This window comes from Brienomyrus brachyistius, chromosome 13 (assembly GCF_023856365.1).
Source record: "Brienomyrus brachyistius isolate T26 chromosome 13, BBRACH_0.4, whole genome shotgun sequence".
NCBI lineage: Eukaryota > Metazoa > Chordata > Actinopteri > Osteoglossiformes > Mormyridae > Brienomyrus > Brienomyrus brachyistius.
Window position 1 is genome coordinate 24210032 of NC_064545.1, and position 10091 is coordinate 24220122.

Genomic DNA, 10091 nt, shown 5'->3' on the forward strand with positions numbered 1-10091 from the left:
TGCCTCGCCAGACTTCACACCCCTGACAGAACCTACATGTTAATGCGTCGCAGCGCCAGTCCATCTCTCAGCAGTAACCAACCCCGGAGGGCAGAAGGAGAGCGGAGGACTTGCAGCGACATCCCTGCAAACCCCCCCCCCCACCTACAGACGCCGGGGGGGGGGGGGGGGGTGTCGCAGTGACCACTTAATGAGGCCTCTCCACCCATGGCTTTCATACCTCCCACCGCTAACGACATATTCCCGTGCTGTCACTGGCTGTGTTTACAGTGACACTTAAAAGTGGGACAGTGAGTCCCTCTGCATGCCCGCCCCCCCGTCTGCCCGCTCAGTGCCCAGACCTCCTGCCAAGTGCGGCCGGCAGCTGGCCCAGCACCTGAGCGGTTTATAAGGCAGGCCAGGCGCGTGCTCAGGGGGTGTTACCCGCACTGCCTTTCCATCCAGTGCCACACACGCTGCATAATGGCCCCTGCCCGCCAGCGCAGGAGATCCTGAGAGGTCGAACGCCAGTACGGCCGGCGTCGCACGCCAAAACCCGCGGGGCCTCCCGCTGGCCCGCTCTGTCAGCTACCATGACAACGATCATGACAGCGGGCTCGGCAGTGTCTGAGTTGCCGGGCAACCGCTGTCAAGATGCACACGTGGGGGCACAAAGACACACGCAGACATGTGCGGTTGGGCTCAGGCAGAGCTGGACACTGGCAGACAGGCACAGACACGGACAGACACAGACACGGACAGGCACAGACACGGACAGGCACAGACACGGACAGGCACAGACTGACACAATGTCACAGGCGAAAGTCGAGAGGAGCTGAGAGTCAGACACTCAGAAGAACACAAGGAGTAGCTGAAGGCGCCCATTGACTGAGCGGCGTTCTCGTCCGTGAGCAGAGCAGGACGAGAGCCAGGCACTGAGAGCAGACAAGGGGGCCCTGATATTTGAAGAAAGGGCCCAACAGTAAGATACAGTCTACACTTACCCAGTACCAGCACCCTGTAAAGCAAATACACAGCAGGGGGCGCTGTGATGAGGACAAAGAGGATTACAAAGCATCAGGTCATCTGTGGTCTGCTTGCTCCGCCCCTTCTCATCCCCTGCCATGAGGTCACACACTGAGGGGTGTGGTTTCACTGACATTGCATCTGCCTGACAGGCTTTTAACTCTCCTGTCACTCAGCTTTTAGGTTCCTTGAACACCCCCCCCCCCCCCCCGCCATCTTGCTGCTCCACTCATGGGGGGTTCACACACCATCATAGGGCAAGAACATCAGCCAGAGTGTCTCTGTCACGTCACATGGAGGCCGGTTGGGGCTTAATGACTTCAGCTTCATTCTGCCCAACTGTAAAAGGTCAGTGTTTGTAAAGGGGGGAGGGGGGGGGGGTGAGAGCGTACTGGAGAGAATCAGAATCAGTGAGCTGATGGGCATCACACCTGGGTCACACGGTGGAAGGAATTGCATTGCTACGCTTTCCAGAGATGGCCGTTTAACATGGATTAATTTGATTAACTGTCCCGTGACTGGCATCCCATCTTGTCTGTTTGCTCGTGCCAATGTGCCCTGCGCCGCCTGCAATGGGGCCGTGACCCTGTCCACGATAAAGTGCGGGAAGATGGATGACGAATTTATATGATTAATATGGAATTTCAGGGGACACCAATGACAGACAGTATTATTGGGGGAGGGGCTGGACTCACGGCTCGAATGTGTTAATTTTCCCTGGCGCTGACCTCCACACCCCTCCTGACCGGCTTAAACGATTTTACGTCGTTCTCCTTGTCATCCATCCTCCTCATTAGCATTTTTAATCAGTTCAGAACCACTTGTGTCACTGTTCCTGGGTCCCTCGCTCAGTGATTTGGGGTAGGACGTCTGGGGAGAGTGCTATTTACAAATTAACAAATAAAACTCCCCCCCAGGGGCAGAACAGGCTGGCACGTCCGTTTGCCTAAAGGTGTGTGAGGAAGAAGAAAAGAAAGAGAGAGACCAGGATCATCTGCACGTTTGCGGGAGGAAATGAGGGGTAGGGAGGAGGAAGTAAGATGGGAGGGAGCAGTGCTGGGAGGAGGAAATGAGGGGTAGGGGGGAGGAAGTCAGATGGGAGGGAGCAGTGCTGGGAGGAGGAAATGAGGGGTAGGGAGGAGGAAGTAAGATGGGAGGGAGCAGTGCTGGGAGGAGGAAATGAGGGGTAGGGGGGAGGAAGTCAGATGGGAGGGAGCAGTGCTGGGAGGAGGAAATGAGGGGTAGGGGGGAGGAAGTAAGATGGGAGGGAGCAGTGCTGGGAGGAGGAAATGAGGGGTAGGGGGGAGGAAGTCAGATGGGAGGGAGCAGTGCTGGGAGGAGGAAATGAGGGGTAGGGAGGAGGAAGTAAGATGGGAGGGAGCAGTGCTGGGAGGAGGAAATGAGGGGTAGGGGGGAGGAAGTAAGATGGGAGGGAGCAGTGCTGGGAGGAGGAAATGAGGGGTAGGGAGGAGGAAGTAAGATGGGAGGGAGCAGTGCTGGGAGGAGGAAATGAGGGGTAGGGGGGAGGAAGTCAGATGGGAGGGAGCAGTGCTGGGAGGAGGAAATGAGGAGGAAGCAGCCAGGAGTGGAGAGAAGAGGAGGAAGCAGGGGGAGGCAGACACACGCGCACACACACAAATATGGACACACATACACACACACACAAATATGGACACACACACACATACACACACACACACATACACATAGACATACACACGCACACACATACACATAGACATACACACACACACACATACACATAGACATACACACGCACACACACAAATTCTCACACACGCACACATACACACGTCCGTTGCCACATGGAGGGAAATTCTTCAAGGCAAGGAGAAAAAGCCCTTTCATTAGCATGTAAAAGGGGGCAGGGGGTTGTCCGGTAGGGGTTAACAGGACAAGACGGGGGGGGGGGGGGTGTCAGAGAATGCCTGGGAGAAAGTGAGTTAGGGGAGGGCTGGGAGAGGCGGGGGGAGTTGGTCAGGATGAGAGGGCAGGTGCAGAGAAAGCATGAAGCGGAGATAGATAGATAGATAGATAGATAGATAGATAGATAGATAGATAGATAGATAGATAGATAGATAGATAGATAGATAGATAGATAGATAGATAGATAGATAGATAGATAGATAGATAGATAGATAGATAGATAGATAGATAGATAGATAGATAGATATGGGGCAGACGGGGGGGTGATGGTGTCAGGCTTTGTCCCCCTGTCCATTCCAAACCCCCCACCCAAACTCCGGTAAAGTCCACAGATGTGGGCAGGTCAGCTGGCCCTCACAAACCCTTATTATGCCTCTTCCTTTAAAGCACGTAGGACGGGGGGGGGGGGACAATGCCGTCCCGTTAGCCTTTCATTGCTTGCTTTTGTGTCCTGCCCTCCTTTCGCCCCCCCTGCCCCTTTCTGAACAAACATCCCACCGTCATTAATGGATTTTATTAGTTCGAGCCAGACGGCCCCCTCCCTTCTGGAGAGTACCTAGCCAGACCCCGGACACAAAAGGGTCACCAACAAAGGGCCCTGCGTGGTGGCCCCGACCCAGCCGAGGTGGTGGTGGCGGGGGAGGTTACAGGCTAACCCGGAGACGAAACCTCGTGAAGGTGAGAAAGGAGGAAGGTCAGCGGCTGGCTGAGAGCGTCCATCTGCCGAATCGGCGCCAGCCTTCCGGCCGCGACTCGATGGGACGTCTTTATCGGCCCGGAGGGTGGGGCCCCCTTCAGTGACTCCACACCTCATCCTGTGACAGGGACACAGTGGAATTCCTGCACTCATTCCAGGGGGGTGGTCCCACAATAATAACACACACACACACACACACACACACAGCCCAGCGTAGGGTCCCAGAATAAAGCCGAGCTCCAGGGTGAGGGGGATGGGGATTAAACACAGAGTGGCTACGATGGGGGGAAATTGCTGCAATTCAGCTCAGTGAGTCACTCTCTGTAAGAGTGAAACTCAAACACTCGCAGCGAGTGTCTCACCCAGGGGGAGGAGCTCTCAGGGAGCGAAGGGCACGGCTCGGCCCAAACTCCGTTCGGGTCTCATTTACCAAAGTCCCATGCAGCTCCGTGCCTTCGATTTCCTCCTCAATGAATTTAACGAGAAAATGAGAAATAATGCGCAAAACTAACAGCACGTTTTACACAGCTTAAGCATAACCAAAGCCTTTTGTTGGTTAACGGCGAGCACTGAGAGATGATGACTATGCAGACGACCAGGCCCAGGGTAACGGCCAGCCCTCCTCCCTGAAGGATCTCCCACAATCTGCAGACGTACCGCAGATCACGAGGCTGTAATCCAATTGCAGGCTGTCTAGGCCCTCGGTGCCGCGTGAGGATTACGGCAGACCTACCGGCCATCTTGACGACCGTCTGCGGCTGTCTGTGTGTTTGCGTAAGATAACACAGGGATGCATTCGTCAAGGTGGGGCACCAATCAAGGCGTGTGTGTACCGGTGGAGAGCAGCGGCGCGGCTGCCTGGCACCCCCACAGCCACCCCTGGCGGGATGAGACCTGTCCTGCGGCGAGGCTCATTGCCCCCCTCCCCACCCCTGAGATCTGGCACATTCTGCAGCCTTTACGCATTTTTCCCGGCTACAGCACATTCCGGGCTTCTCGCAAAACAACTCAATTTGCACTGCGACGAACGGCAGCTAGACAACACAAAAACATGTACCCCCCCCCCCCTCAGGAATGCAGAGAGCTCAGCTCCCCCCCCCCCCCCCCAAACAAGGCCGTTACTAACCCCGGTGCTGACAGCAGACAGTCTCCTCTGGCTCCGTCTGCCTTCAGTGGTGACAGACCCTCTCGTTTGGCGCCCCTCCCCAGCAGGAACCCCCCCCCCCAGGGTATGGCCAGGTATCCACGGCTCAAGGAAAAAGGCAGCAAGAACACAGAGCTGCAGGTAACACTAAAGCACAGGAGCGCCGCTTGGCACATGGCAGTATTGCCACGGCGATACCTACGCACCAGGCCTGAACACTCCGGCAGCACTGCATAGCTTTCAGGGTCTGGGGCAAATTCCTGAAGGCCTGCTTCGTACCCGAGGGCCGTGTGCAGGAACTCCAGCTTAACCCCTACTGAGCCCTAACCTTAACCATAGGTAACCACTGACACCGTGACACCCCCACCCCCCTGCACCCCATACCCTGATTCTCTCCATTCCTTCAGCAGTCTTTACCCATGTGCTCACTGACACCCAACAGACAAAGCAGCGTGGCACAGGTGTGAGGATGCAGTTGCCTTGACAACCACGGATCCCTCATCTGAGCTCTGCCTGTCTCTCCATCCAGTATGTCCTGGCACCACCATGGCCCCTTATCTTCACTGACTCCATCCATCACTATGTGGTGCAGACCAACAGCTCGCTAAAGAAACATGTGCCCCCAGGCAAGGGCGGGAGTCAGGGCAGGACAGGCACTTAAACTTTACCACGTGCCCCTAGGCCGTGATGATTAATCTTGAATGGCTTGGGGAAGGAATAACAGGGTGGGGATTCCCCCGTCTCATTCCATGGTGATTCAGGTCACCGACTGTTAGCGGCAGGTTTGAGGAAGACCGGGTGATCACTCCAAACTCAAACCCTGGGGTCGGCCTCGATACACCGTAAAGCGTAAACGTCACGTGAGAAATCTTCAGCCTCTCCAACCCCATCTCTGCTCCATCCAGAAGTGGCAAGTGCTGATGAATCAACCCTCACGAGCCTGCTGATAACCAAGAATGTGGTCACCGCGACTGTCCACCTCTAGTTACCGAATACAGAGAGAGGTCAAATTTGCCATCCACGTGAAAGAACATTCTGACCCAGATGGTGCACAGAGAAATCACAGTGCAGCCAATCCGAATTCCTCTGCTCATCCATATCTTTTAACAAGCCTGGAACATGCTGGGGAGTTCATAATATTGGGGCAGCCAATCACAAGCTTCCCAGGCTGAAGTGTGAGCTGGTCAATGCTGAGGCCTGTTTACAGACATCACTCAAAGTAATACAGTTTAACGTGAACAACAGAGGTGAATTAGGCCCTAATTGCAAGGTACTTGATCTCCTGCCTTCGGTCTGCCCTGTTTTAAAGGGATTTGTATTATTAATAATTCATAGTGTTTCCTATTGTGTGATTTGACACTTGATATGAGTAAAATACATAAAAGCAAAAACAAAACCTTGTACCTCAGTGTCACATGACATTGGTGCTGTTGCTGAAATCTGACACCAGAGCTTTCTCTTCTTCACAACGGCCTCTAGTGGGGTTTCTCACAAGCGTGAGGCATTGAGAGTCTGTTTTTTTTTTTTTGGGGGGGGGGGCATCACTTGGCACAGCACACGGGACGCAGAGGACCCCGAGCTAACCGACATGGATAGCGGCTCTTTGGCAGGGTTACGAGGCTCAGTTTCCGACTTCCGGCAAATCAAATCAAATCCACTTTATTCACCACATCACTTGACGCCTGGAAAGCACGAGTGAGCGAATAACTTGTGTGCAAAGTCCCAGAGCAGCAGCGATGAACAGTGCAGTCAAAACAGAAGAGGAGAGGAGGTGCCGCTGGAATTGGAAGAATGCAGGAAGTGGGAAGACGCATCATTATACTCATAAATAGTGTGCAGTAAAGCAGTAAAGATTACAAGTACAAAACACAGTCACGTGGATATCAGTATGAATGGTGGGTAGGGATGGCAGAAGGGGTCATTGGCCAGACCACAGGAGGGTTCGGATCCTGGTGTAACCCGGAGTACTGTAAGGTGGGAGTGGTGCCGATTACCCTCTGGGATGGGGAGACGGCCGTCACAAGCACTACGGGTACCAGTGAAAGGCGGCGCATGGACAGGAGGTTCCCACGAGGCAGAAGGAGAAGGCCCAGCACTCCGGGCCCCGGGGGACATGCATGTAATAGCTTCTCATCCCTTATTTATTTTTCATTCATTCTTTCGCACCGCAAGCTGATAAGCGAAATGGGATCCGCCGACTTTCCTTCTTTCCCGGACGCTAATGACCCCGGCTAAGCAGCCCTGTTGCCCGAGGGCCGACTGAGCAGGAACGGCAGCGACGCACAGAGATTAAACTGCTACCTGGATAATCGGTTTATTCTCGCCAGCAGGCCTGACCTTGGTTTGCGAGGCTCTCGTCATGAATTTTCCATTCATTTTCTCCCCCCCCCCCCCCCCACCTCCTTCCCCTTAATTTACCCACGAGCAAAGTACAGCAGAGAAACACAAAGTCTATTTACAGAGGCCCACTGCTTTGCGGGTTATTGTGGGAACGCCGCGCTGTCCAATCCGGCCTGGCAGCGTTTGCACAAGGCCGCTGTTTGCCCAGCAAGCTCCGTGACGTTAATGGCTTGTGAAAGACGCGGGTCGGACCTGCGGCTCTGCGGCGGGCACGTCAACCCCCAACGTTGCCTGCATGCACTCCTGGACTTTTGCTGGTCCTGCTCACGATTTTCTTTTTCTCACCAATGTACAGAAACTGATGTTTGTCCATCACAAGGAATGTGTCAATCTCTCATTAAAACGAGAGTCCAATAAAACAGGCTTAATTCATCCATCTTCTGTAACTGCTTGTCCTACTCAGGGTCATGGGGGCACAAGGCAGGGAAAAACCCAGGATAGGGCTCACTAACACCCATGGCCAATGTGGCAACTCCAATTAAACCCAGAGGTGTGAGGCAACAGTGCTAACCACTGCATCACCATGCTGCCCCCAGTGCTAACCACTGCATCACCATGCCGCCCCCAGTGCTAACCACTGCATCACCATGTCGCCCCCAGGCTTAATCCCAGCCTGCTAAAGGTCTACACGATAAAGTTCGTAGAGAGACTGGAACAAGGGGGATTCCCAGAAAAAGACAACGTGACAATACCATTAGTCACTTATGTGTCAGGCCTGGTCATACTTGGATTAAAAGACTCATGTCAGTCATCTGCGGTAATCTGAGCCATGAACTTAGCCTCACTCCCGCAACCTTCTGAGGAACCGGGTTACAAGTTTGCTTACAAAACACCTTCCGTCCAATAAAGTGACAGAAAACAACACCGGCTGAAAGGTCTCGCGATTACGGGCCAGCTGACTTGCAGTCTGTGGACCTTTAAGGAGACAATCCGTTGGATGCTGTAATAAAACACCCATCTATACAAATGCAATAAAAACTGTGACAATCAGTGCAAATAGACTGTAAAAGGAACATGTCATGCAAATGTACAACTCCCCTTAACAGCACAGTAACCTTGACGACCCAGTGACGCGGGACATTTATGGGATGACCTTGGTTCTCTTAAGTCTTTGCCTCTAAATGCCCCTTAACCCACCCCAAAGCCTGATTCAAGATCAGACTGCCTGACTCTTCCTGGCACTGACAGTGTTAAGTCTGCTAATAGAGTGACCCCCCTGTGCACTGAGGTAATTAAATATTAAACCAGAACATGGACATGAAGTGCCTCTCCTGTACAGGACAAATACATCAGCTACACCCAGCAAACACCCAGCTTCACTATAATACTTTTTATTCTTCCTACATCTTTTGATTTCACCAAACTCCAACTCACCAAACCTTTGCTACTGCCTTCTCCCATGTGAGCGACGAGAGGTTCTGTCAAACGTCTCACATGAGATTTACTGTATATGGTCATCGTGAACTTTCCGGAAGACACGTCCCAGGCACACAACTTCTACCCATTACACACCCTGGGATAGCAGGACATTCCTAATGATTCCCGATTCCTCCCACCCTGAGCGGTCTGGAGAGAACCGGCCAGTTCCCCCAAATACCTGCTGCGTGTGTGAGCACAGCGGCACTGACGCAGTGCCAGCAGATTCGAACAATAGCAAGGAGGCATCAGCGATCAGCTTCCGGCGCACTGGCCCACATCTCCCTCTCCCTTCCCTGACGCGACTGCAGCGCTTTGGCTTCTCTCCTGCCTTTTAACGGTGCCCCCTTTGGCCCCCAGGACTTCACGTCAGAGCCGACCAGCTAAGTCTCGACCCAGGAGACACACAAGACGCCGGAGGGGCTGCGTTTCACGGTCTTTTCAGTCTTTTTCTGCTGTTTTCATCTTCTTTCACTTCCATATGCAAACTTAATGAGCTGGTTGTTCTGACCGCAGAGAACAAAATAAAACACACACTACAGCCAGACTTACAGAAAAAAAAAAAAAAAGTTTGGTAAAAAGTTAGCAGCCCCCCCCCCACTCGCACCCACCACTTCTCTTGCTCCCCTCTTTCCTCTTATCCCTCTTTCTCTCCCTCTATATCAGGGGTATTTAGCGACCCCTGCTTAGTCCATTCACATAACCGTAAGAATGGGACACACAGAGGCTCACACGCACACACACACACACAAATGACACTCACCACATAGTTCATTTTCCCCCTCCTTGAGTTTGCGTGACTCCAGATAAGAGTTGGGGGGAGACGACTCGGCCTGTGGAGGAGTCCTTCGTGTGACCACCAGGAATTAAAGCTCCCCCAGCACTCCACACAAACAGCCCTGACAGACTTAATGCATTCTCCAGGAGCGTTATCTAGCCGGGCAAGAACAGAGTATCCCGTTCCCCTCTCTCTCTGCCGACTCTCACCGCTGTGATTCTGACGCTCTGAACCTCCTGCCCGCCTCTTTCCTGCTCTCTTCCCTCCTGACCAAGGGGAGGGAGGAATGCGCGGTAATCTTACACTTCTCAGTGCCTGCTCAATCCCAACACGTCTCTCCTGGCCTCTGATTGGACGAGACCCTCCTTCTTATGCTAATGAGGCTTATCCAAAGCATGCCCAGTTTGTGGGAAACTCGGAGGCCGTTTCCACAGGGAATCTGAAGCTGGGAGATGAATTGCTGTTCACTGGTTTCCCTCTTTTCACCATTTTCTTCCCCTGTTAGTTCATTTTTGCTTCATTAGTAGGTCTAAATATACATCTAAGTACTTTTAAAGCAATGATACCACCACCAGTTTCACAACCAATTTTTCTTTCTCCTAGTCTGCATACCTTAAAGTAATTAAAGTAATTTAAAGCTTTTCAAAGTAATTACCCTTGTTGATCCAGACTTTCCACTGTAGTCCTCCTCATAGTAAAACAAA

General features: G+C 52.9%; 1 protein-coding gene across 1 annotated transcript in view; it reads right to left on the minus strand.

The window, feature by feature from the left end:
* The window catches only part of bcar1 (BCAR1 scaffold protein, Cas family member), a 32464-nt gene extending 22808 nt beyond the window's left edge, over window positions 1–9656 (minus strand). Inside the window, 1 exon segment of the mRNA XM_048973669.1 lies at window positions 9373–9656. Within this exon segment, the coding sequence (XP_048829626.1) occupies window positions 9373–9384 (12 nt within the window). The 5' untranslated portion in view covers window positions 9385–9656.
* Window positions 9657–10091: the final 435 nt, after the last annotated feature.